The sequence below is a fragment of the Armigeres subalbatus genome, chromosome 3 (assembly GCF_024139115.2).
Source record: "Armigeres subalbatus isolate Guangzhou_Male chromosome 3, GZ_Asu_2, whole genome shotgun sequence".
In the NCBI taxonomy this organism is placed as follows: domain Eukaryota; kingdom Metazoa; phylum Arthropoda; class Insecta; order Diptera; family Culicidae; genus Armigeres; species Armigeres subalbatus.
In genome coordinates this window covers 156,407,564-156,430,761 of record NC_085141.1, presented here as the reverse complement: position 1 = coordinate 156,430,761, position 23,198 = coordinate 156,407,564, and the positions used below count along the sequence as shown (strand labels likewise).

Below are 23,198 nucleotides of genomic sequence, written 5' to 3'. Positions count from 1 at the left end.
AAATTTTAAATTTTAAATTTTAAATTTTAAATTTTAAATTTTTAAATTTTAAATTTTTAAATTTTAAATTTTAAATTTTTAAATTTTAAATTTTTAAATTTTAAATTTTAAATTTTAAATTTTTAAATTTTAAATTTTAAATTTTTAAATTTTAAATTTTAAATTTTAAATTTTTAAATTTTAAATTTTAAATTTTTAAATTTTCAAATTTTAAAATTTTTAAAATTTTAAATTTTAAATTTTAATTTTTCAAAATTTTCAATTTTCAATTTTCAATTTTTTAAATTTTAAATTTTAAATTTTTAAATTATTAAATTTTAAATTTTTAAATTTTTAAATTTTTAAATTTTTAAATTTTTAAATTTTAAATTTTAAATTTTAAATTTTTAAATTTTAAATTTTTAAATTTTAAATTAAATTTTAAATTTTAAAATTTTTAAATTTAAATTTTTTAAAATTTTTAAATTTATAAATTTAAATTTTTTTAATTTTTAATTTTTTAATTATTTTTAATTTTTTTAATTTAATTTTTTTTAAATTTTTAAAGTTTGAAGTTTAAATTATTAAATTTTAAATGAAATTTTAAATTTTTAAATTTTTAAATTTTAAAGTTTTAAATTTTTAAATTTTAAATATTTAAATTTTAAATTTTAAATTTTAAATTTTAAATTTTAAATTTTAAATTTTAAATTTTAAATTTTTAAATTTTTAAATTTTAAATTTTTAAATTTTTAAATTTTAAATTTTAAATTTTTAAATTTTAAATTTTCAAATTTTAAATTTTTAAATTTTAAATTTTTAAATGTTTAAATTTTTAAATTTTTAAATTTTTAAATTTTAAATTTTTAAAATTTTTAATTTTAAATTTTTAAATTTTAAATTTTAAATTTTAAATTTTTAAATTTTAAATTTTAAATTTTTAAATTTTAAATCTTTAAATTTTTAAATTTTAAATTTTAAATTTTCAAATTTTTAAATTTTAAATTTTAAATTTTTAAATTATTAAATTTTAAATTTCTAATTTTTTAAATTTTTAAATTTTTAAATTTTTAAATTTTTAAATTTTTAAATATTTAAATTTTTAAATTTTTAAATATTTAAATTTTTAAATTTTTAAATTTTTAAATTTTTAAATTTTCAAATTTTTAAATTTTTGAATTATTAAATTTTTGAATTATTAAATTTTTAAATTTTTAAATTTTTATATTTTTAACTTTTTGAATTATTAAACATTTAAATTTTTAAATTTTTAAATTTTTAAATTTTTAAATTTTTAAATTTTTAAATTTTTAAATTTTTAAATTTTTAAATTTTTAAATTATTAAATTTTTAAATTTTTAAATTTTTAAATTTCAAAATTTATAATTTAAATTTTCAAATATTCAAATTTTTAAATTCTATAATTTTTTAAATTTTTTAAATTTTTAAATTTTTAAATTTTTAAATTTTCAATTTTTTAAATTTTTAAATTTTCAAATTTTTAAATTTTCTAATCTTTAAATTTTTAAATTTTTAAATTTTTAAATTTAAAAATTTTTAAATACTTGAAAATTTTCGGTTTAAAAATTTTAAATCAAATTTTTAAATTTATAAAATTTTAAATTTTTATTTTTTTTAATTTTTTTAATTTTTAAATTTTTTATTTTTCGAATTTTAAAATGATAATATAAATTTGTTTTGCGTGTCTCTCTTATCTAAGAATGTTTACTTATGCACTACATTTTAAATGCTTAAATATTTGACTCATAGTTGACTTTGTTTTATCCATATGACATCATACTTAACTTATTTGATTACTAGCATTACTCAGTATTGCCTCTTTATCATTCATTGCAGAAATCATCGCCCTGCAATCTGCACGATTGCAAACACAAAAAAACAGCTGCAGTCACAAAGACTTATAATACGCTCCCTCGAAATCAACTTTCAATTCAGTTCAACGGAATGATCCAAAGCGTAAAAAGTTCTCACATTACCGACCCGTTCCCACTTCATACAGCCGGCAGCCAGCGCCAGCACTGGGAAAAGTAATGCTCGAGCCGATGAAAAGTGAAGTAATAAGATTCCATAAAACTAATTATTATTAAATCATCGCCGTTTGACCGAGCGGCCGCTCACAAGCGTGCAGTCATATAAAGTGACCGAGTGGGACCAATCGAAGAGTAAACGAATCGAGAACCACCGGGGTCGGAAAATCGTGATCCAACCCGGTAGATCTGTGGCTAAACGGAGGGAAAAAGTTAATGTGATAAATGTAACGGTGCAGTTTTTGCGGGTGAAGAATTGTGCTTTGCCTAGAATAGGTGAACCTATTGAGAGTGCGGAGAGTACTGAATTAGTCGTGTGAGTTATGGTTGCAAATTATCAATAATAAATAAATTGAGGTGTAATAAAGCAATCATAGAGTTTATGGTGCGAAGAATCGGGTGAACGAGTGTAGAATTATTCTGAAACCAATCGACGGCATGGACGAAGAGCTGCAACGACCGAGTGCATGAATCAGGCATTTAGTTGAACCCATTGGTCAGCAGAATTTGTGTTTAGTTGGTATTCCATTGTTCGTTATTCGAGAACCAGAACATGATTCGCTAGTCGGCGTGGTACCATTTCAGAATATAAGTTGGAAGCTTTCTTTACGACACTATGCGGATTTTCACAACAAGGTGAGTCAGTTTTTACTTTTTATAAATTAATCGGATAATATAGTCGCCTCTGCACATCTCGATATTGAAGGGATCATCGAAATAGGGAGAGATCGAAGAATGGAAGAAGTATGTAAATGGGCACTTGTAGAAGCAACGACGACAACAAACCAAATGTCATTTCTTGTTTTTGATGTGTTTGTTATTACCCAAAGATGGTCTGGTAGCCTAGAAGTTTGAATAAATCTAAGAGTAAATCCTAAACGGAATATGACCGCCAGAACACCTCGATGTAGATATAGGGAAATTATCGAGATGTAGAAGGTAAAAATGTATGTGGATTGAATGGACCGAGAAAACCATCATCGAGATATAGAACATCGAGATGTGGAGAGTCGACTGTAATCACAATTGTATTGTTCTTTAGAATTTCGCTTGCATTTTTGCGGGACATTTTCATGAAGTTCCACGCTAAATTCTTTTGAATTTCATTGAAACAATATTTTGCATTTCCACCACGAGAAAGGACACAAGACACAGAGAAAATATGAAAAATTCTCAAAGTAATAAAGACGTTTTAAACCAAGAATGATATCGCAAAATATTCTACTGATTGATTGAAATTGACAGAATCTTCAGTCGTGAGCTGCTCGTTAGGGAAGCGTAAGTAGGAAGCTGTTTCTTTTTATTCTGCACTGCATGGAACCTTCCTAATGTTTGATGCAAATATTTCAATCCACAGCCTGTGATGATTGCACTCCATCCACTTTAACGGGACACCACAAAAACCTGACCCGTCATAGTCAATTAAAATTTGATTCCTTCACAGTTTTAAGTTTTTTTAGCGGTCACCGAATCGAGAATTCAGTCACCCCAATTGAGGTCCTCGTGGCAAGTATGTGATTTGAACGGCGGGTGTCCACTCTGTATGAACTCCTCTGTCAAACAAATAATTTAATGCGAAAAGAGAAAAATGTGCAGTGGTTTTTTGGCTTTGATTCGGACGCGCTCACTGTTTAGGTTTTTGTTCCGAAGTGATTGTTTTCACACCCCGATGTCAGAATCAGACGCAAAAAAGCAGAGGCACTGGGACTGAGTGCGGCCCATCATGTTTGTGTATGGTGTTTTGTTCGTTTGAGAGGAAGTTCCAAGTTGCGGTTGCTGCCGTTGTGTGAGGATTTTTTTCTCTTCACAAATTATTAGAGACTCCAGTTAGTCTCTGTTGCGTGAGGTGGAAGGTTTTTCGTTGGTTCTGATGATGATGATGATGATGATGATTGAGCGAAAATTTTTATTCTGACGAAAAAGCGCTAAAGGAAGTGATAATATCAGGGAACGGGTTTTGTTATATGTGGTTTGAAAGTTAAAGGTACTACTGAAAACGATCTGAATTGGTTTCATCCAGAGCAGCAAAGTCTAGAAAGGCGGTCTTTAACCTCCCGCAGTTGAAGATGAAATTATAAGTTATTTCACTTACGATGAAACATCGCATTTATGTGCTTCCATTCCAAGCAAAGCAAAATGAAATCGATTCCGCCTCAAGTTCTGGTGAACCGTTAAATCAACAATTGCCACTTTTGGTGGAAGGTAATCGATACTGCGCCGTAGACTGTTCCCTTCCAACCAGAACAAGACATCAGCAGCACACCATAATTTCATAAAAGGTGGCAAGAGACCCTTGGAACCTCCCCAGTAGAAAAAACAAAAAGCCTCACAAAAGAGAAGCCCCACCAATAGTGCTTTCGTTGCAATCGCTCAGACAGATGATTTACGAACGGAACTCAATGACTGACGTTCGATGTAAGCACTTTGTCCGACGACGATGATTACCGCGATCCTACTTAAACAGGCAAAATGTAAATATGTCAAGTGGGGCACGTTTCACCCTCCAGTTACTCGACGTATGAAGGTACAACAACAACACAGTCTGGCTGGAAAGGAAGACGCGACGGAACGTAAAAGTGACGACGACGACCAAAGCTTCAAGGAATTCTACGTACTGCATGTGTGTGGCCTCCCGCCCATCCAACAGAGTTGTTTGTTTTGCTTTCTTTCTCCTCGGAATTGTGCGCTTTCATCTCGTTCCGCCAAGGCACAATCGCACAGAACGAACTTTCGGTGCCCGCACAGATCAACAATTTGTGGAACAATGAAATTCTTTAAGCCATCATAGAAGCGATCAAGCAAAGCAAGCGCGAAGGTTGAACCCAAAACAGTCTGGCATTTTGATACATTGGCAAACTTCGACCGGTCGGTGATAAGAGTGAATGATGAGCATTTCTCAGGCGTTCTCGTTAATTGAAGATCAGCTCAAGGACCACAATGAGTAGGGGAAGGGGGCCCTAGCTAAGCAAATACTGCTTCAATGTCTTAGCTGTAGCAATTTTCGTGGCCATTTTTCCTCATGCAAGAGTTAAACAATATAGTTAGCTGATGCCATCTTAAAATTGTATCATATCGATAATATTCATATTTTAAAAAAGTGGTGACTCATGAGGCAAACCGCCTTTTAGCTGCCTGCTCTTAGGGAACAATGCACCATTCTAGTATAAACAGTGCATTGAGACGCGTAGTACATTGTAGGTTAGTCCCACTAGGGCGTTTTGCCTCGCCGAAATGTTAAATGTTTCATCAAAATGTGGAAAATTTTGGTTTTTCATGCCTTCTTATCTAATATTTTGACACTTTTTCGCCTAACCTACATAATTTTAGGTCTAGTTTTGTTACGGCTATTGCAAAGACGGTAAATATAAGGGAATACCCAGAAGGCGTTTTGGGGCCTCTTCCCCTACTAGATTCAGTGCCTGTAGAAAAGGGGCTTAGCCACTAGGTTTATTAATAATCTAAAAAACTAATGACACGATCTGCTGCTCACTGTTGGACACTGGACATAAGCATAATAACTTCTGATAAAGAGGGCGATCTCTTATTTTCATCATTTGCCCCGTACTGAAAAATATCGCGCGAATCGTCCCTCATTTCACTTATTTCCAAATAGTGTTTGACGACACTTATAAAACATGACGCGAGAAATGACATAACGTTTTTCGTTTTTATACACGTCAGCTAATATTTTAAAAATGACCCTTCAAGTCCCGTGAAACAAAGAAAAATTGAGAAAAGCTTTCAGTAGAACTTCTTAGATTTCGAGAATTATTAAAACTGATTAGGAGAAGTGTACCGGGTTTGGTCACATTAGTGCCTAATTTGTCCAACCCTGAAAAATGGGTATTTTCCAAAAATGTCAATCAATTTCAACAGTGAAGAATGATAAGGGATATATCTCGTATTAGAGCTAATAAAACCCTCAAAAATTGTTTTACTTTTGGAGTTATGCAAGAAAGTGGCCAAATTAGGAACATGGCCAGGTGGTATGCGGTTTGGAATACAATTAGGGTCACGGGATGTAATGTTAGCTAGAGATATTCATCACTGATTTACCTTCTTCTCTCATTAAAAGCGCAAAAAAAAAATCTTCTAGTATAGGATTAAATGCTTATTTTTCTCCTGGGTTATTAAAATGAGACGAAGGTGAATATCGGTTGCAATTGAGCAACCGGTTAACTCCAATGAACACTGCACACCAAAATAAACTTGATTCAACATCATGGTTTTAATACCAGAATAATGATTCAGAGTGTGGTTTCCAAAACTATGGGTAAAATGGGATAAAATGTGATTCATACTTTCGTTGGATGATAAGAGAACAACACATTTACGAAGCATATGGCCTTCTTTTGTTTGTCAAATACAATGACAATTTCTTCCAAAACACATTTCAAATCTTACCCAAATGCAATCCAAAACTAAGCGGTGTTGAACTTCATTACTAATAAGATTCAAGAACAACCTAATAAAGATAAGAAAATCCACGCTAATCCAAATTCAATCCAAATCCAATGCAAATTCCATCCAAATCTAATTCAAATCCAATCTAAATTTAATCCAGTCCAATCCAATCCAAATCCAATCCAAACACAATCCAAATCCTATCTAAATTCTATCTAAATCCAATGCAAAGCCAATCCAATCCAATCCAAATCAAAATCCAATCCAAATCCAATCCAAATCCAATCCAAATCCAATCCAAATCCAATCCAAATCCAATCCAAATCCAATCCAAATCCAATCCAAATCCAATCCAAATCCAATCCAAATCCAATCCAAACCAAACCCCAACCAAACCAAAACCAAATCAAAAACAATCCAAATCCAATCCAAATCCAAACCAATCCAAACCAATCCAAACCAATCCAAACCAATCCAACCAATCCAAACCAATCCAAACCAATCTAAACCAATCCAAACCAATCCAAACCAATCCAAACCAATCCAAATCTAATCCAAACCAATCCAAATCTAATACAAATCTAATACAAACATAATCCAAACCAATCCAAACCAAACCAAACCAACCCAAACCAAACCAATCCAAACCAATCCAAACCAAACCAACCAAACCAAACCAATCCAATCCAAACCAATCCAAACCAATCCAACCAATCCAAACCAACCAAACCAATCCAAACCAATCCAAACCAACCAAACCAATCCAAACCAATCCAAACCAATCCAATCCAAACCAATCCAAACCAATCCAAACCAATCCAAACCAATCCAAACCAATCCAAACCAATCCAAACCAATCCAAACCAATCCAAACCAATCCAAACCAATCCAAACCAACCAAACCAATCCAAACCAATCCAAACCAATCCAAACCAACCAAACCAATCCAAACCAATCCAAACCAATCCAAACCAATCCAAACCAATCCAAACCAATCCAAACCAACCAAACCAATCCAAACCAATCCAAACCAATCCAAACCAATCCAAACCAATCCAAACCAATCCAAACCAATCCAAACCAATCCAAACCAATCCAAACCAATCCAAACCAATCCAAACCAATCCAAACCAATCCAAACCAATCCAAACCAATCCAAACCAATCCAAACCAATCCAAACCAATCCAAACCAATCCAAACCAATCCAAACCAACCAAACCAATCCAAACCAATCCAAACCAATCCAAACCAACCAAACCAACCAAACCAATCCAAACCAATCCAAACCAACCAAACCAATCCAAACCAACCAAACCAATCCAAACCAACCAAACCAATCCAAACCAATCCAAACCAATCCAAACCAATCCAAACCAACCAACCAATCCAAACCAATCCAAACCAATCCAACCAATCCAAACCAACCAAACCAATCCAAACCAATCCAAACCAATCCAAACCAACCAAACCAACCAAACCAATCCAAACCAACCAAACCAATCCAAACCAATCCAAACCAATCCAAACCAATCCAAACCAATCCAAACCAATCCAAACCAATCCAAACCAATCCAAACCAATCCAAACCAATCCAAACCAACCAAACCAATCCAAACCAATCCAAACCAATCCAAACCAATCCAAACCAATCCAAACCCATTCCAATCCAATCCAAACCAATCCAAACCAATCCAAACCAATCCAAACCAACCCAAACCAATCCAAACCAATCCAAACCAATCCAAACCAATCCAAACCCAATCCAAACCCATTCCAAACCAATCCAAACCAATCCAAACCAATCCAAACCAATCCAAACCAATCCAAACCAATCCAAACCAATCCAAACCAATCCAAACCAATCCAAACCAATCCAAACCAATCCAAACCAATCCAAACCAATCAGAACCAATCAGAATCCAACCAAACCAATCCAAACCAATCCAAACCAACCAATCCAAACCAATCCAAACCAATCCAAACCAATCCAACCAATCCAAACCAATCCAAATCGAATCCAAACCAATCCAAACCAATCCAAACCAATCCAAACCAACCAAACCAATCCAATCCAAACCAATCCAAACCAATCCAAACCAATCCAAACCAATCCAAACCAATCCAAACCAATCCAAACCAATCCAAACCAATCCAAACCAATCCAAACCAACCAAACCAACCAAACCAATCCAAACCAATCCAAACCAATCCAAACCAACCAAACCAATCCAAACCAATCCAAACCAACCAAACCAATCCAAACCAATCCAAACCAATCCAAACCAATCCAAACCAACCAAACCAATCCAAACCAATCCAAACCAATCCAAACCAATCCAAACCAACCAAACCAATCCAAACCAATCCAAACCAATCCAAACCAACCAAACCAATCCAAACCAATCCAACCAATCCAAACCAATCCAAACCAATCCAAACCAATCCAAACCAATCCAAACCAATCCAACCAATCCAAACCAATCCAAACCAATCCAAACCAATCCAACCAATCCAATCCAATCCAAACCAATCCAAACCAATCCAAACCAATCCAAACCAATCCAAACCAATCCAAACCAATCCAAACCAATCCAAACCAACCAAACCAATCCAAACCAATCCAAACCAAACCAAACCAACCAAACCAATCCAAACCAAACCAATCCAAACCAACCAAACCAATCCAAACCAATCCAAACCAATCCAAACCAACCAAACCAATCCAAACCAATCCAAACCAATCCAAACCAATCCAAACCAACCAAACCAATCCAAACCAATCCAAACCAACCAAACCAATCCAAACCAATCCAAACCAATCCAAACCAATCCAAACCAACCAAACCAACCAAACCAATCCAAACCAATCCAAACCAATCCAAACCAATCCAAACCAATCCAAACCAATCCAAACCAATCCAAACCAATCCAAACCAATCCAACCAATCCAACCAACCAACCAATCCAAACCAATCCAAACCAATCCAATCCAACCAATCCAAATCCAATCCAAATCCAATCCAAATCCAAATCCAATCCAAATCCAAATCCAATCCAAATCCAATCCAAATCCAATCCAAATCCAATCCAAATCCAATCCAAATCCAATCCAAATCCAATCCAAATCCAATCCAAATCCAATCCAAATTCAATCCAAATCCAATTCATCCAATCAAGTACACCATCAACCATTTGCCATCAACTAATACTGCTAGCCAATAATTCTTAACTAATCTTACGGACAATAAATTCGAACTTATCTTCCAAGATATCTGCTCCTACAGGTAATCCCGCTGTGGCTACTAAGTCAGTACATTCCAAAATAAATTTCTAGATAATATATTTGGTTTTCCGAACAGTACGGCATTGAATAGTTCTCCATTTCTTTTAGATTCCGTTATACCATTGCTCACACTGGTAGTCTCATGTACGTCGCCAAGTGGCTTCATGAAATCTAAATTTGTTTTATTCAAAATCAATGCTCGCAGGACTGGGTTGTAAACCATTTTCCGATGGTTTCCCATACGCAGCTTGTAGTTTCACAAACTACAGTACATTTTTTTCGGCCACCTTTCAGACACGCCTTATAGTTTTCTAAACCACAAACCATTTCCACCGATCTTCCAGACGCGCATTGTAATTTTTCAAACCACAAACCAATTTCTTACGGTCTTCCAGGCGAGGCTTTGATGTTCTTCAAACCACAAACCATTTTTCCAGCGGTCTTTCAGATGCGCCACCACAAACCATTTTCCGACGGTCTTCGAGACGCGTCTTGTGATTTTGCAAACTGAAATATATCACTCGTCCCTATCAGCGACAGGATCCAAAAAATAGACTGACAGGATCGCCAAAATGTGTGACCCTAAATGGCCGGAATGAAAGTTATGACAGTGACTCTCCGTGGCGTGGATGCGTTTGCACGCCGCGGAGGTTTGACTAGATGAGGCAAAGTCATGGCTTGCTGCTCGCCGATTGACACGCTGATGTGTGAATCTTTTAACACACGCTGAAGGCATTTTACTCAAACCCCACAACCCCAGGCTCCGTTCGCTGTTAAGTATCTTAATCCTTTCAGGACGGATAGGTCATATATGTCCAGCGTTTAAGATTGGCTGCGTAAAATCACAGAAGAGAGATAGGTCCCCACTTTCTTCAGCAAAACCGTTCACCAGGATGTTGCCTTTGCAGGAAAAATATCGTGGGTCAAGTTTGACTATACCCTGAAGACTCAGATATCCGGAACCTTGGGAAGATTTCACTTCTGAGAGCATGCAAATGAATCTGACATGTTTGAATCCCAAATCACAATCACTAATACAAAGGTAAACCATTCTGAACTATGCCTGTGATTAATTTTCTGGAATACAAGATGCTCAAGGTACTCCAAAACGTTTTTCGAGATGCTTAATGTACTCCAAAATGTTCTGGAGCTCAGCCCAAGGTACCTACCACATCAATCGAGGCTTTGGCAATGTCCTAATCGTCGGAATACACCCAACTTTGTTCATTAAGCACATACGCATAATACAAATCCAATTTTCTGGAATACGGGATGCTCAAGGTACTCCAAAACGTTCTGGAGTTGAACTCACGGTTCAATAAGCATATACGCATCATGCAAATCCATTTTTTTTTTAAATACGAGATGCTCAAGGTACTCCAAAACGTTCTGAGTTCAGCCCACGGTATCTACCGGATCAACCAAGGTTTTTGCAACGTCCTTATCGCCGGTATACACCATTTCTAGTTAAATTGGCATATACGCGTCATGCTAACCCTACTTTCTTGAATACGAGATGCTCATGGTACTCCAAAACGTCGAGTTCAGCCCACGGTATCTACCGGATCAATCAAGGCTTCAGTAGTGTCCGCATCGTCGGTATACTCCCAATCCAGTTCAATAAGCATATGCGCATCATGCAAACCCAATTTTTGTGAGTACGGGATCTTCAAGGTACTCCAAAATATTCTTGAGTTTAGTTTATAGTATCTACCAGATCAATCGAGACTTTCACAATATCCTCATCATTGGTATTTACCCATTCCGGTGTAATAAGCATATGATCCTGATTTCCATGAACATGGGATCCAATGTCCAGGTGTTCCAAAATGATCTTGAGTCAAGGTGCACAATGAAAATGAGGTTAACCTGCGTTTTGTTCTACATTCACGGACTTGAATGACCAAATCGTTCAATCGTTCCGGTTTCCAGGACGTTTTGGTGAACCTAAAAGTATGAATAATGTTTGAAGTCATAACAACTCAATGGACCTACTGGGATATCATATCATACACCATTCATCACATGACCCGAACTACAAAAAGGGTATATACAGTCGATCCTCTATGAATCGCTAATGAAAAGACCATTGACTCAAGCATACATCGAGATGTGTAATAGAAGATCTTTGGAAAATTGTTCGATAGAACCATCAGAGTAACCGAGAAAATATTTTTAGTATGGCATCATTTGCTTCCACGAGTCGATAACGAGTCGTAGAACATCGAATCATGGAGGCCATGTTGTGAAAATAATGAATGAAATCATATTGGCTCAATGAACCTACTGTAATGATTAGCGCTAAACGGATACATCTTTCAGGACTTGTTTGATCGAGTAGATCGCACTTTCTGACCCCAGGCTGGTATGAAGAACCATAAAGGCCTTTTGCAGCTTGTAAAAGTATTGAGTGAAATATTATCAGCCCAATGGACCTGCTGGGATGTTTTGCAATTCACTGGTACATCGTTCAGGACTTAGTTGATCGGGTAGATCGCATATTTTGAACTCCCGGGGGTTTTGGAGAACCTAAAAAGACTGTAGTAGCCCTGCCGGGACGTTTAACATTGCACGGAAACATCGTTTAGGGCTTGGTTGATCGAGTAGATCGCATCTTTTAAACTCCAGGACGTTTTGGATGATGATGATGATGATGATACTACCATCTATTGTAGCAAGGCACCTGCCGATAGCACTGGCCATATCTGACAAACGATTTGATCATGATTATATTATTGTTTGTATTTTATCAAAATCCTGTATGAAGGGCCAAAAATGGGTGGAGTGGTTCCATAAGCAAAAATACTTATGCGAATCCACGGGATGAATAGAGAATCTCCTTCCAGAAGAAAATTCGTACATACAATAATATTATCGAGCCCTCGTTTCCCAGATTGATCCAATAGATGGGGAGAAGAGTCCGCTCTTTATCCACGAGGTGTTAACAACAGGAAGTTGGCGATTCCACTCTTCCTATCCAAATCGCTTCAATCGGGTGCCCTGATGTTTTTTTTTTGTTATATGATCATATAGTTTCAATATAATTTGTAATATAAATAATATTCCATAGAATATGTACATAATGGAATTCTCTCACCAAGTTTCAATTGCATGTCCTGGGTGAGGGAGAACCTTTCTTCAACACCAGCTAGTTTTTGATTAATGCTGTCTTCAGAGATACCAATAGTTCGTCATAAAATGTCCTGGTTTAAATCAGGGAATATTCATCCTTTTGGTTCACAGATTGAAAAATAGACTTCTTGATTTCTGAAAAGATGAAACAAAAAGACGGATGGCAGTATCATACATAATAACATGAGTGTTTCGATTAAAATGAATATGTAACCTTATTTTTTCTTGTAATGTCCAAAAATTAGAAGAGATTGGTGAAAAACCTGAATATATCTTGATTCCTCATTACAGCTCAAAAAGAATCCTACATTTTAACAGAGAGCAATGATTTATTTCTGAATACACCTGTAGCTTTCTGCCTTTCGCGTATTCTAAGTATACGTAAAGGCTATAGGATTTATTTTTTGTCAATATTGGTAAAGTTTGAATATTTGTCATTAATAGATCGTAATTTAACATGGCAAGATTCCGAATAGAACAAATTTGAATGAAATTTATAGAAGTAATGGATTCTGAAAGCTAGTTGGCATCATCTCTGAATCCTTTTTTTAATTTTAATTTCCTAGATAGATTAGAATTATTTGGAAATTGTGTAACTATTGTGTGTATCTCTATCCGATCCGGGCCACAGACATAAACCAATTTATAATCACAATTGATCTTGCTCTTGAGAAGTAGCTAGTAGAAAAGAATATAAACCTACCTACATTGAATATTATATACAAACAAACCACGAACAGATAACAGATAGAGGATATTGCAAGAATAGATTCGAATGTAAATGTTAAATTGTCACCAAGTTTCCTGTGTATGTTTTCATCATATTGGTATCGTCCATAATCGGGTAGAAAAATACTGTACGGTACATTATGGAGCGGCTACCTTGCCGTGGAAGCTCCGAATTCAATCCGCGGTACAACAACAACCGGATCTACAGTAATTAATTTTTTAAATTTTTTTAACATACATACTTCTCAACAATGGTATTTCAGAAAAGTGCGGTTCGATATCTTAGACTAGAGCGATTCCAAGCAACAGCATCAAAATTTAAGAAAATTTTTAATTCATGATTTTCTATTGAGTTGAAACTTTGCACAGTTTCTCAACTTCATCCAAATCGTCATTTTTCGATATCAAATCTTCACACTGAGTCACGACCAACCTTTCAAAAGGGTGTATGTGAAAATGGTTCAAAAATATAATAACTTCAGGACGTTTTGGAGACCCTGAAATAGGTTGGTTTAATTCAAAACTCGAATATTTCATGCCTTATGATCACATGGATATTTTGGACATATTCTCAGTGTCCAACACTTTGTTTCTAGAGATATTTTCTGATGCTTTCGAGGATATGAACCCTAGAACAGTTTGGACAACCTAGGACATCCGAAAAAAAAATTTCATCCTGAAAGGGTTAAGAACCCCCTCGACACAGGTCGCAAAACACCTTGTCATGGGAGTTTATATATTTTTTGCATCACGCGATATCTTAGGATAACATCCAGCCATCACAACCTTTACCAGGACTTAGGTTCACAATAGTTCCAGCTATTTCGGACATGAAACTACGGAAATCCATCATCAGCTAGAAACGTTAGTCTTGCTTTTGAACTGATTCGAATTGGCCTCCGTTAAAAAATCATGATTTGAAATCAAATCTCGCACCCTGATATAAAATATAAATTAGGGCGGATGCATAATTCTTCTAAAAATAAGAATCGACGAAAAAATTATACCTACATAAGCGGCGTCAAGATATTTGAAAAGCAACCTGCTCATGCAAAATGCCGGTGGCGACACACACTTCTACACTGTTTGAAAAAATCATGTACCGTCGTCGGGGGTGACAATGGGTCAAATGGGGGTGAGAATGGGTCACTGTTTCAAGTACTTAGAATGCTTGTAGAGTGGATTGAATGTATCTGAGGGCATGAAGACTAAAATATAAGAGACCTTTTTGTAATATTTTGCTATCCGACCTCCAGGCTGCCGGTGAGAGCAATGACCCATTCTCACCCCTCAGACCCATTGTCATCCCCGATGGCGGTAGCTACACATCAAATATCATGACATAAATAATTGGGGCATGGCATCACTTTAAAGTGGGGGCCCTCCTTAGCCTAGCGGTAAAACGCGCGGCTACAAAGCAAGACCATGCCGAGGGTGGCTGGGTTCGATTCCCGATTCCGGTCTAGGCAATTTTCGGATTGGAAATTGTCTCGACTTCCCCGAGCATAAAAGTATCGTCATGTTAGTCTCATGATATACGAATTCAAAAATGGTACCTTGGCTTAGAAACCTAGCAGTAAATAACTGTGGAAGTACTAAATGAACACTAAGCTGCGAGGCGGCAATGTCCCAATGGGGCTTGTAATTCCAACAAGAAGAAGAAGATTATATTAAAGTTATGTGTTGTTTTTGTAAAGATTTTCATGCTGCTAGCACTTGCTAGGCAAACGGAAGTCTACTGGACAACAGTCACTCCAGTCTGTGGTGGTTGGAAACATGCCTCTGACTGACGGCAAAGTACAACGATTGCTTTGATTAATATTTTGGTGGCTCTCCGTTATTGTTCATGTTTAGACTACTAGATCTCGGAAAATTTTCCCTCTGTTTCGATAGTTGATGCAAACTATCTGCCAAGTTGCTTGTGGATTTTTTTGCGAAATACGTTTAATGGCTAGAGCGCCACTAGCTCCCCTACATAAAATTCAGCTTGATCCATGGCTGCACTTCGCCAATCACGCAGTCTACGGAGAGTCCGCAAATCGTCTTCCACCTGATCGATCCACCTTGCTCGCTACGCACCTCGCCTTCTTGTGCCGTTCCGATCGCTGTAGAGAACCATTTTTACCGGATTACTGTCCGACGTTAGCTTAATACCAGGGGTTGGGTCTTACGATAGGAGTAGATGCCGGCTCAAAAAGTGAAGGAAACATAGGGTTTTTTAGGGTTCATTGGGGCTAAGAGCGGCTAGCGAGTTAAACCTGAACCTGAACCCTATGAATATCACTGCCTAGGGTATGTTGGAGGCGCCTACTAAAAATCTTCTTCTTCTTCTTATTGGCATTACATCCCCACACTGTGACAGAGCCGCCTCGCAGCTTAGTGTTCATCAAGCACTTCCACAGTAATTTACCCCAAGGTTACCATTTTTGCATTCGTATATCATGAGGCTAACACGATGATACTTCTATGCCCAGGGAAGTCGAGAGAATTTCCAATCCGAAAATTGCCTAGACCGGCACCGGGAATCGAACCCAGCCACCCTCAACATGGTCTTGCTTTGTAGCGACGCGTCTTACCGCACGGCTAAGAAGGGCCCCACATACTAAATACATACTAAAAATATCATGGTTTTATGCAAGTTGTGAAGCGACATCTGGTGGTATCTGATAAAATACCACCAAAGCACATGTGGGCCTCGTACGTTGTTTGTTCGTGTTCCTGTGTTTCGCATGCAGGTTCCTAACCTCGCATGTTTTTCCTTAACACCTAACCAGCGGGTGCCAAATTTTCTTGGAATTCTGTATAAGAAGCCCAAAAGATCTGTATTACATCTTGTTAAAATAGCTAGATTGGAGACTTACAAATATTTGTAACGACTCTATTTGCTATTGACACAATGAAGCTGTTATATGGGACAGAATCAGCTGAAGCTCAGTTACTGAACTATTAAAATGAGTTTTCCAAGCCTTGTTCACAAAGTGGCGCGATATTACTGTACTGAACTTTCGTACTTTTCGTAACTTTCAACTGAATAGATAATTCCATATTCTAATTATCCGACCACTTTATTAAATTGGAGCCCCACACCAGACTCTCGTTGTCGGACAATGCAATGGTCCACGCGTCGAGCAGCCAACAAATCTCCGGTTCGCATGTTCGCAGTTTCGTACCAACAAGTTCCGTGTTGCCTTGAACTCCGCCTCGACCTTGTCACGCAAAATCTATATAATTTAGACCGGTGGAAACCCGCATAAAGCGCTCCCGGCGTCATCACATAAACAACAGTTGTATGCGCTCTCGAGCTCACTACCCGGAGAGTATAGCATATTAACTTCCCGAAATTCGCAAGCCTGATTCGCAATGTCTGAACCATTTAAACCTACCATCGCATCGTACCGGTTCGCATGTACCTATTTTTTGCCATCGTTTCCACACCAAAAGGTTTCTGTTCAGTGCTTGCGAAGCCAAAAAATACCAAATCGATTCAACTTGAGAAAGGTTTGGCTCTACTTATACGATTATTTAGGGAATTAACAATCTGAATACGAATGATATACCAAATGATGTCAACATTTTTCTAATATCAAATGATCAAAAGATAATTAATATGATGTTGTGCGATCAGTGGCGTAGCCAGGGGGGTGGTTTTGGGCATAAAACCCCCCCCAGAGACAACATTTTTAGAAGAAATTTTTTTTTCCGAAAAAAAAAATGTTCAGAAAACCCCCCCCCAGACCAATTTTCTGGCTACGCCACTGTGTGCGATTATTATAGCTCTCCTCAGTCAAAACAAAGGAACGAATCAAGGAAAACCGAATATCAAACCGCGATATCTTGCTTATTCTTTCTACTGCCTCTTCGGAATGACCGTTCTTGACTAAAACCGTTCTTCACGGTGCCTATCCTACCTCGCTGACTGCTTTGTTAGCTCCGTTTGAGTGGCTAAGCAACGTGAAACTCCGCCTGGAAGTAAGCACGATGGTGCTGAGCGATAATTTTGCAGCTGGTTGCTTGCTGTTCCACCACAATATTAGGCATTGAATGGAAATTGGTAGATGATTTAATAATTTTGGGAACGCTCGTTCTGCTGGATGAAATTATGCATTTTAAACTAATTTCTACGACGAACTGGACATTAGCTTTTTCGTTCCGATTATTCGATTAGGTATACTGAGTGTGGGTTTTTTTTTGTTAATATTATTCCACTGTTGCCATGAATTTGAGTACTGAATTATACAAATCTTAGCGATTTCGTGATTTTTTCTTCTGGATAATCTATTATGATTACGAAATTATTCAATTTATGAACTATTAGAAGACTATAGTTCGTATAACGAATATGTCACCCATTCGATACATCCCTAGTAACAGATGTTTCAGTCAATATTGTCATTCGCATATCTTTCCAACAGTAGATAGGATAGATATCACCTAACCAACATCCGATCAGAGGGAAAGTGAAATTGTACACATTCGACTTGGCGTCAAGCTCCCCCGTTGCGACTCCATTTGTAACATCGTCGTAAAACAAACACAGAAAGCCGCCACTAGCTGACGTCTCTGGTCATTTGTTTGTTCAAATGGTTCGCAGGTCGGAATTTCGTTACATGTGGCTGCCTGTATGCTCGGCCTGGTTCCGCATGATTTAAACTCATCGTAGTTGACAACCCCTCGAAAGCTGTTATCAACTCCGCTAGTACCGAGCGGCCGCTGCCTAGATTCGGGGCACCCTCAGCTTGTTGATGATACTCATAATCAATTATGTATTCTGATACCGATCTGAACCTCAGGAAACTCACGCCGAAATTGCTGCAGGATCGTAAAACTTATAGGTTACAATCGATAGGAATTCAAATTTGAGGCGAAGTTTTGCCTGTGGGCAGTAATTTTATCCGAATCGGTAAGCGCCCTACGAATGAATAATTTAATCAGCGAGGTGCTTCGATCCATAATTTTGAATTTTAATTCATTCCATGGATGTTTATTTTATTACCTTCTCAAACAATCGGACAATCTAACCCGATATCTGTTTTATTAACTGTTTTACTTTTCATCTATATGTCGGCGCTTGTCTATTGTCATTTGTTTGCTACAAAGTCAACATTTGATTGATCAAAATTTCTTTCTTAAAAACTCCCATTGTTGTGCATTTTTCGTAGATTCTGTTCGCGCTTCTGCTCCACGCGCTACCATATCGAAATGGGCTCACGTGCAAATTGCACGTCTCGCACATTAACGACTGATTGGAAGAAATATATCCCATTATTGTCAAACGCAAAGGTTGAATGGAGAAATAAATCTCCGAGATCCTTCAATATTTGCGTTCCAACTCGGGGCAATTGATTGGTTTCGCCGCTTTATTAGTTAGCAACGTAAAAAAAGAAACAACGTTCTAACGGCATTTATGAGTCAGCATATTCGTCACGTTGCTCCAAAGAAGACACTACCACCATATTCGACAGGTTGACGAGCCGCACAACCGAGCTTGATGTAAATTGCCCCGGTAAGTATCGGAATGATTGCGCAGAGTTAGATGGTGACGATGATGTGATGGGGCGGTGATGAAAAATAATCGATTTGAAGTTGATCCGTCATGTACCCCAGCCAGCCAGTGGACGCTGGGAAGTACTTACACCTGTTTGTCTACATTGAAGACAGCGCCATCATCATCGTGTGCTTGTTTGAAGAACGTTTGCAAACAACATGATCCTTAGTTTGAAGATGTGGCAGATGAGATAGAGCAGAGTTTAATTGAGCTGATGACTTCAACATGGATTAGGAATTACTTCATACTGGACGTGAAGGTCATGCCTGTGGTATGGATGGATTCGATTCTCGTCATTATATTGATTCTCAGTTACATGCTTTTGGTTCGGCTCGAAATTGATTAATTGATTGATTAATTAATGTTTTATAAAAATTTGTAGTACGGTAAAAGAGCTGCAGAATTTACCATTCCGTTTATCGGCGGTTTCGTGAAACACTTAGACCTAAACCAAATAAATAAAAAAAACGAAACCAATGATGCAAAAACTTAGTTACTTAGTTCAAAATGTTGTGTACTTTGCACTAGTTACTTAGAAATATGTTAATATAAATGAGGCTGGCTTAAATTAGTATGGAAAAGAAAAAATTCAAATTTATTTGATGGGCCGCCCTCTTATTCGGTTCTTCTTAATGCCCTGATGCTCTGGATAAAATTTCAGCCAAATCGGTCAACGTTTGGGCGGTGGTAAACTTGTTGGAAGTTTATATGGAAAAATGTATGCAGAAACATCGAAAAACATTGATTTGCAGTTGGACGGCACAATTTATGATGAAGAACTATAATACTTATTCAGATCTTGAAAAATTTAATACAGAATTTCATGCAGAAAACCGCGAAAAGATTAATGTTTGTCCGGTGAAGTTATTTGCATTTCTCTGAAACTGGGTTTAAGCAAATTTCGTTTCTCACACATACAACACTCCAGTAAAATGCTAATATCTTTGCGTAATAAACTCTAATCTTCTCGTAGTTTTCAGAATAACATTCTGTATTTAATTATACAAGAACTGAATGAGTATTATAGTTCTTAATTGTAAATTGTGTCGTCCAACTGCAAATCACTGTTTTTCGATGTTTCTGCATACATTTTTCCACATAAACTTCCAACGAGTTTGGCTGAACCGATTTGGCTAATACTTTGTCCAGAGCATCAGGGCATCAAATCGAACCGAATAAGATAGCGACCCATCAAAAAATTTGAAAAAGTGTTTTTTGAGCCATCTTATTATACATATACCCTTGGCGCTAGCGTGCTAAAAATTACAAAAAAAAATGGTCACATCTTTCTTTTTACCTAATCACTTCTCATTTCCCACTTATTAATTTCTTACTTTTCGCTTCTCACTTCTAATTCCTTTCTTTTCACTTCGTGCTCTATATTTCTTACCTCTCACTTCACATTTCCCACTTTTTTTCATTTCTCATGTAAAAATTCTTACTAAATGTAAGAAGTAATGATTAGAAATCAAGAATGAGAAATCTCCCTTCTTACTTCATTTCTCATTTGTTATTTATCATTTCTCCTTCTCACTGTGAAAATTGAGAAATGGTATAAGGGAAAAGACAAGCAGTGTTAGTAAAATCATTCACAAATCTCAATCATCGAGCCCTCCCGCGCGAGTGAACTCGTTTGCGATTTTGAAGGAATGCATCACGCCTGAGTTTTCATGCTAAAACGCTTCATTTCACTTATTGACAAAAAAATAATCGCTGAACATACTGAAGTACTTATTCTTCTTTGCGACAAAGGTCTATTCACAGTTTTTAACAAAGGAGAACAAAAGAAAATCTACGATGATTCAACTCAGCCATGAATTCAAATCTATAATTTTCCACGTTGATTAAAAAAATCTACAATTCGATGTAGACTGTTCCATGGACATTTCGAAGAAACTATGGAATTTCCATAGGAATTCCCGATGAATATTTCCACAACTACTCGTTGAAACTCCAGAGAATTTTTCGTAAATTCCTCAAGAATTCCATACAATTTTCCGTCAAATTTTGAGGTGCTTTCCGTAAAAATTAAGGACTTCCAGTGGAAATTCCGTTGAAATCCAAAACAATTCCGAAAACACCTTAATTGAAATTCGGAGTGATTTTCCATGAAAATTTGGAAGAATTTCTCATAGAAAGTCTGATGAATTTTAGTGCACATTCGGAAAATTTGCTGTAGAAATTACAATGAATAACGGTCAACTTCTTGACGATAGTCTAAAGAATTTCCGAAGAATTTTGCAAGGAAACTCTGAAGGGTTTTCCATTGAATTCTGAAAAAATTCTGGTTGAAATCAAATTTTTAAATGGAGAAAGGACGTTTGGCCGAAAGTTGTTTCGCCTGACACGGCTGAACGCACTATAACGCAGTAACCCATGTCCTTTGGCCGAAATGAACATGCAATTGAAAATGTCGTTTGAATAGGTCATTTGCCGTTTGGTCGAACAGGTCATTTGGTCGAAATAGTCAATATACCATTTGGTCGAAAGTGCCTTTTAACCGAAAATGTCATTTGACCGAAATGATTAATGATACAGTCAAACCTCCATGGGTCGATATTGAAGGAGCCGTCGACTCATGTAAATATAGAGATAAGGAGTAGAAAACCTTTGGGAAGCTGTTTATAGGAATCATCACAGTAGCCAAGCTCAGCTTTGACTGACTGACACATATCTATGGTTGCTACTCCGTGGATTACCAGAAACAGTGACTGGGATTGTTCAAGCATTCTCAGTGTGCATGTTTTTGTGACTCAAATGTTCCTTGTAGTCAGTCAGGAAGAGAGAAGGAATATTAGTAGGTCTTCTTCTTCTTCAATGGCTCTACATTCCAGCTGGAACTTGGCCTGCTTTTCAACTTAGTATTCTATTAGCATTTCCTCAGTTATTAATTGAAAGCTTTTCTCTGGCCGCCATTGCATGAGTATGTATCTTGTGTGGCAAGTACAATATGGATACACTATGTCCAGGGAGTCGTGAAAGTTTCCAATCCGAAAACATCCTAGACCGGACGGAGAATCGAACTCGCCATCTCCGGATTGGCAATCCTACGCCTTTGCTCGCAAGGCTACTGGAGACTCAGTAGGTGTTTTTTTTTGCTATTTGAAGATCGTGTTTACCTCTGCGCCTCCACAAAAAAAATACAGGAAGTATTCTCAGTTGGTCGATTGGCATCGTTGGATCTGGATTCACTCTTATAAGTGATGCGACCGTGCCAGTTTTTACACAATGATTTTAACGATCTATGAACTACCACTATCAGTCGTATGAACTACCTGTACATCGAGCTGGACACGATCAAACGCGCACTCCATACTATGAGTGCCCGGTAGTATATGCATACTGGGAAGGATCGCCTTTTGAAAAAACAGAAACGACGCGCAACACTAACACACGATCCTACAAACCGTAATCAATTACCTCCGCTGTCTCTCGACGAGAAAAAAAAATCACACCGTGTATGGCCGGCAGGACATCGCTCTAGATGCAGACGCAGGGGCTCGTGGCAACGCCTCAACAAAACAAAAATCAGCCGCCCAGGGTGGAAATATTTCTAGACCAACATTTGAAAAGGGCGTAACAGCCAAAATTTATTCTTTCTGATTCTTTGTCCACATATATTGCTATATATGTAGACGAAGAATCAGAAAGAATAAATTTTGGCTGTTACGCCCTTTTCAAATGTTGGTCTAGATTTTACGTTGTCCCCATGTACCACTGAAGGGGCTCAGCATACATGAGTGAGTGATACATGCTCGGAGGCATATGCAGCTCTGTTTGAAGAGGTAGATGGTATGATTATCATTAAATATTTTTCAATATGGCACAGTTTGCTTTCATGAGTCGATATCGAGCATGAAACATCGAATTGTGGAGATCTTTTTTAAAAGAGGTACCAAATGAGAAATGAGAATCGAGAAGTAAGAAGTATGATAAGAGAAGTGTGAAGTAAGAAGTAAAACGTCTCACTTATCGCGTCTTACTTCGCATTGCGCACTTTTCATTTGTCACTGCTCACTTCCCACATCTCACTTTTAACTGTGAGAAATGAGAAATTTGAAGTGATTATCATTAATC

At 36.9% G+C, this 23,198-nt stretch overlaps 1 protein-coding gene across 2 annotated transcripts in view; it reads left to right on the top strand.

Annotated features, from left to right (window-relative positions):
- Nucleotides 1–23,198, top strand: part of LOC134225134 (semaphorin-5A) — a 659,484-nt gene that overhangs the window by 30,959 nt on the left and 605,327 nt on the right. The window contains exon 2 of one of the 2 annotated variants that reach the window (XM_062704953.1): nucleotides 1,837–2,663. The exons of the other annotated variant lie outside the window; for it this stretch is intronic. Coding sequence (XP_062560937.1) covers nucleotides 2,644–2,663 — 20 coding nt within the window. The 5' untranslated portion in view covers nucleotides 1,837–2,643. The remainder of the gene's footprint in view (nucleotides 1–1,836; nucleotides 2,664–23,198) is intronic. 2 annotated transcript variants of the gene reach the window in all.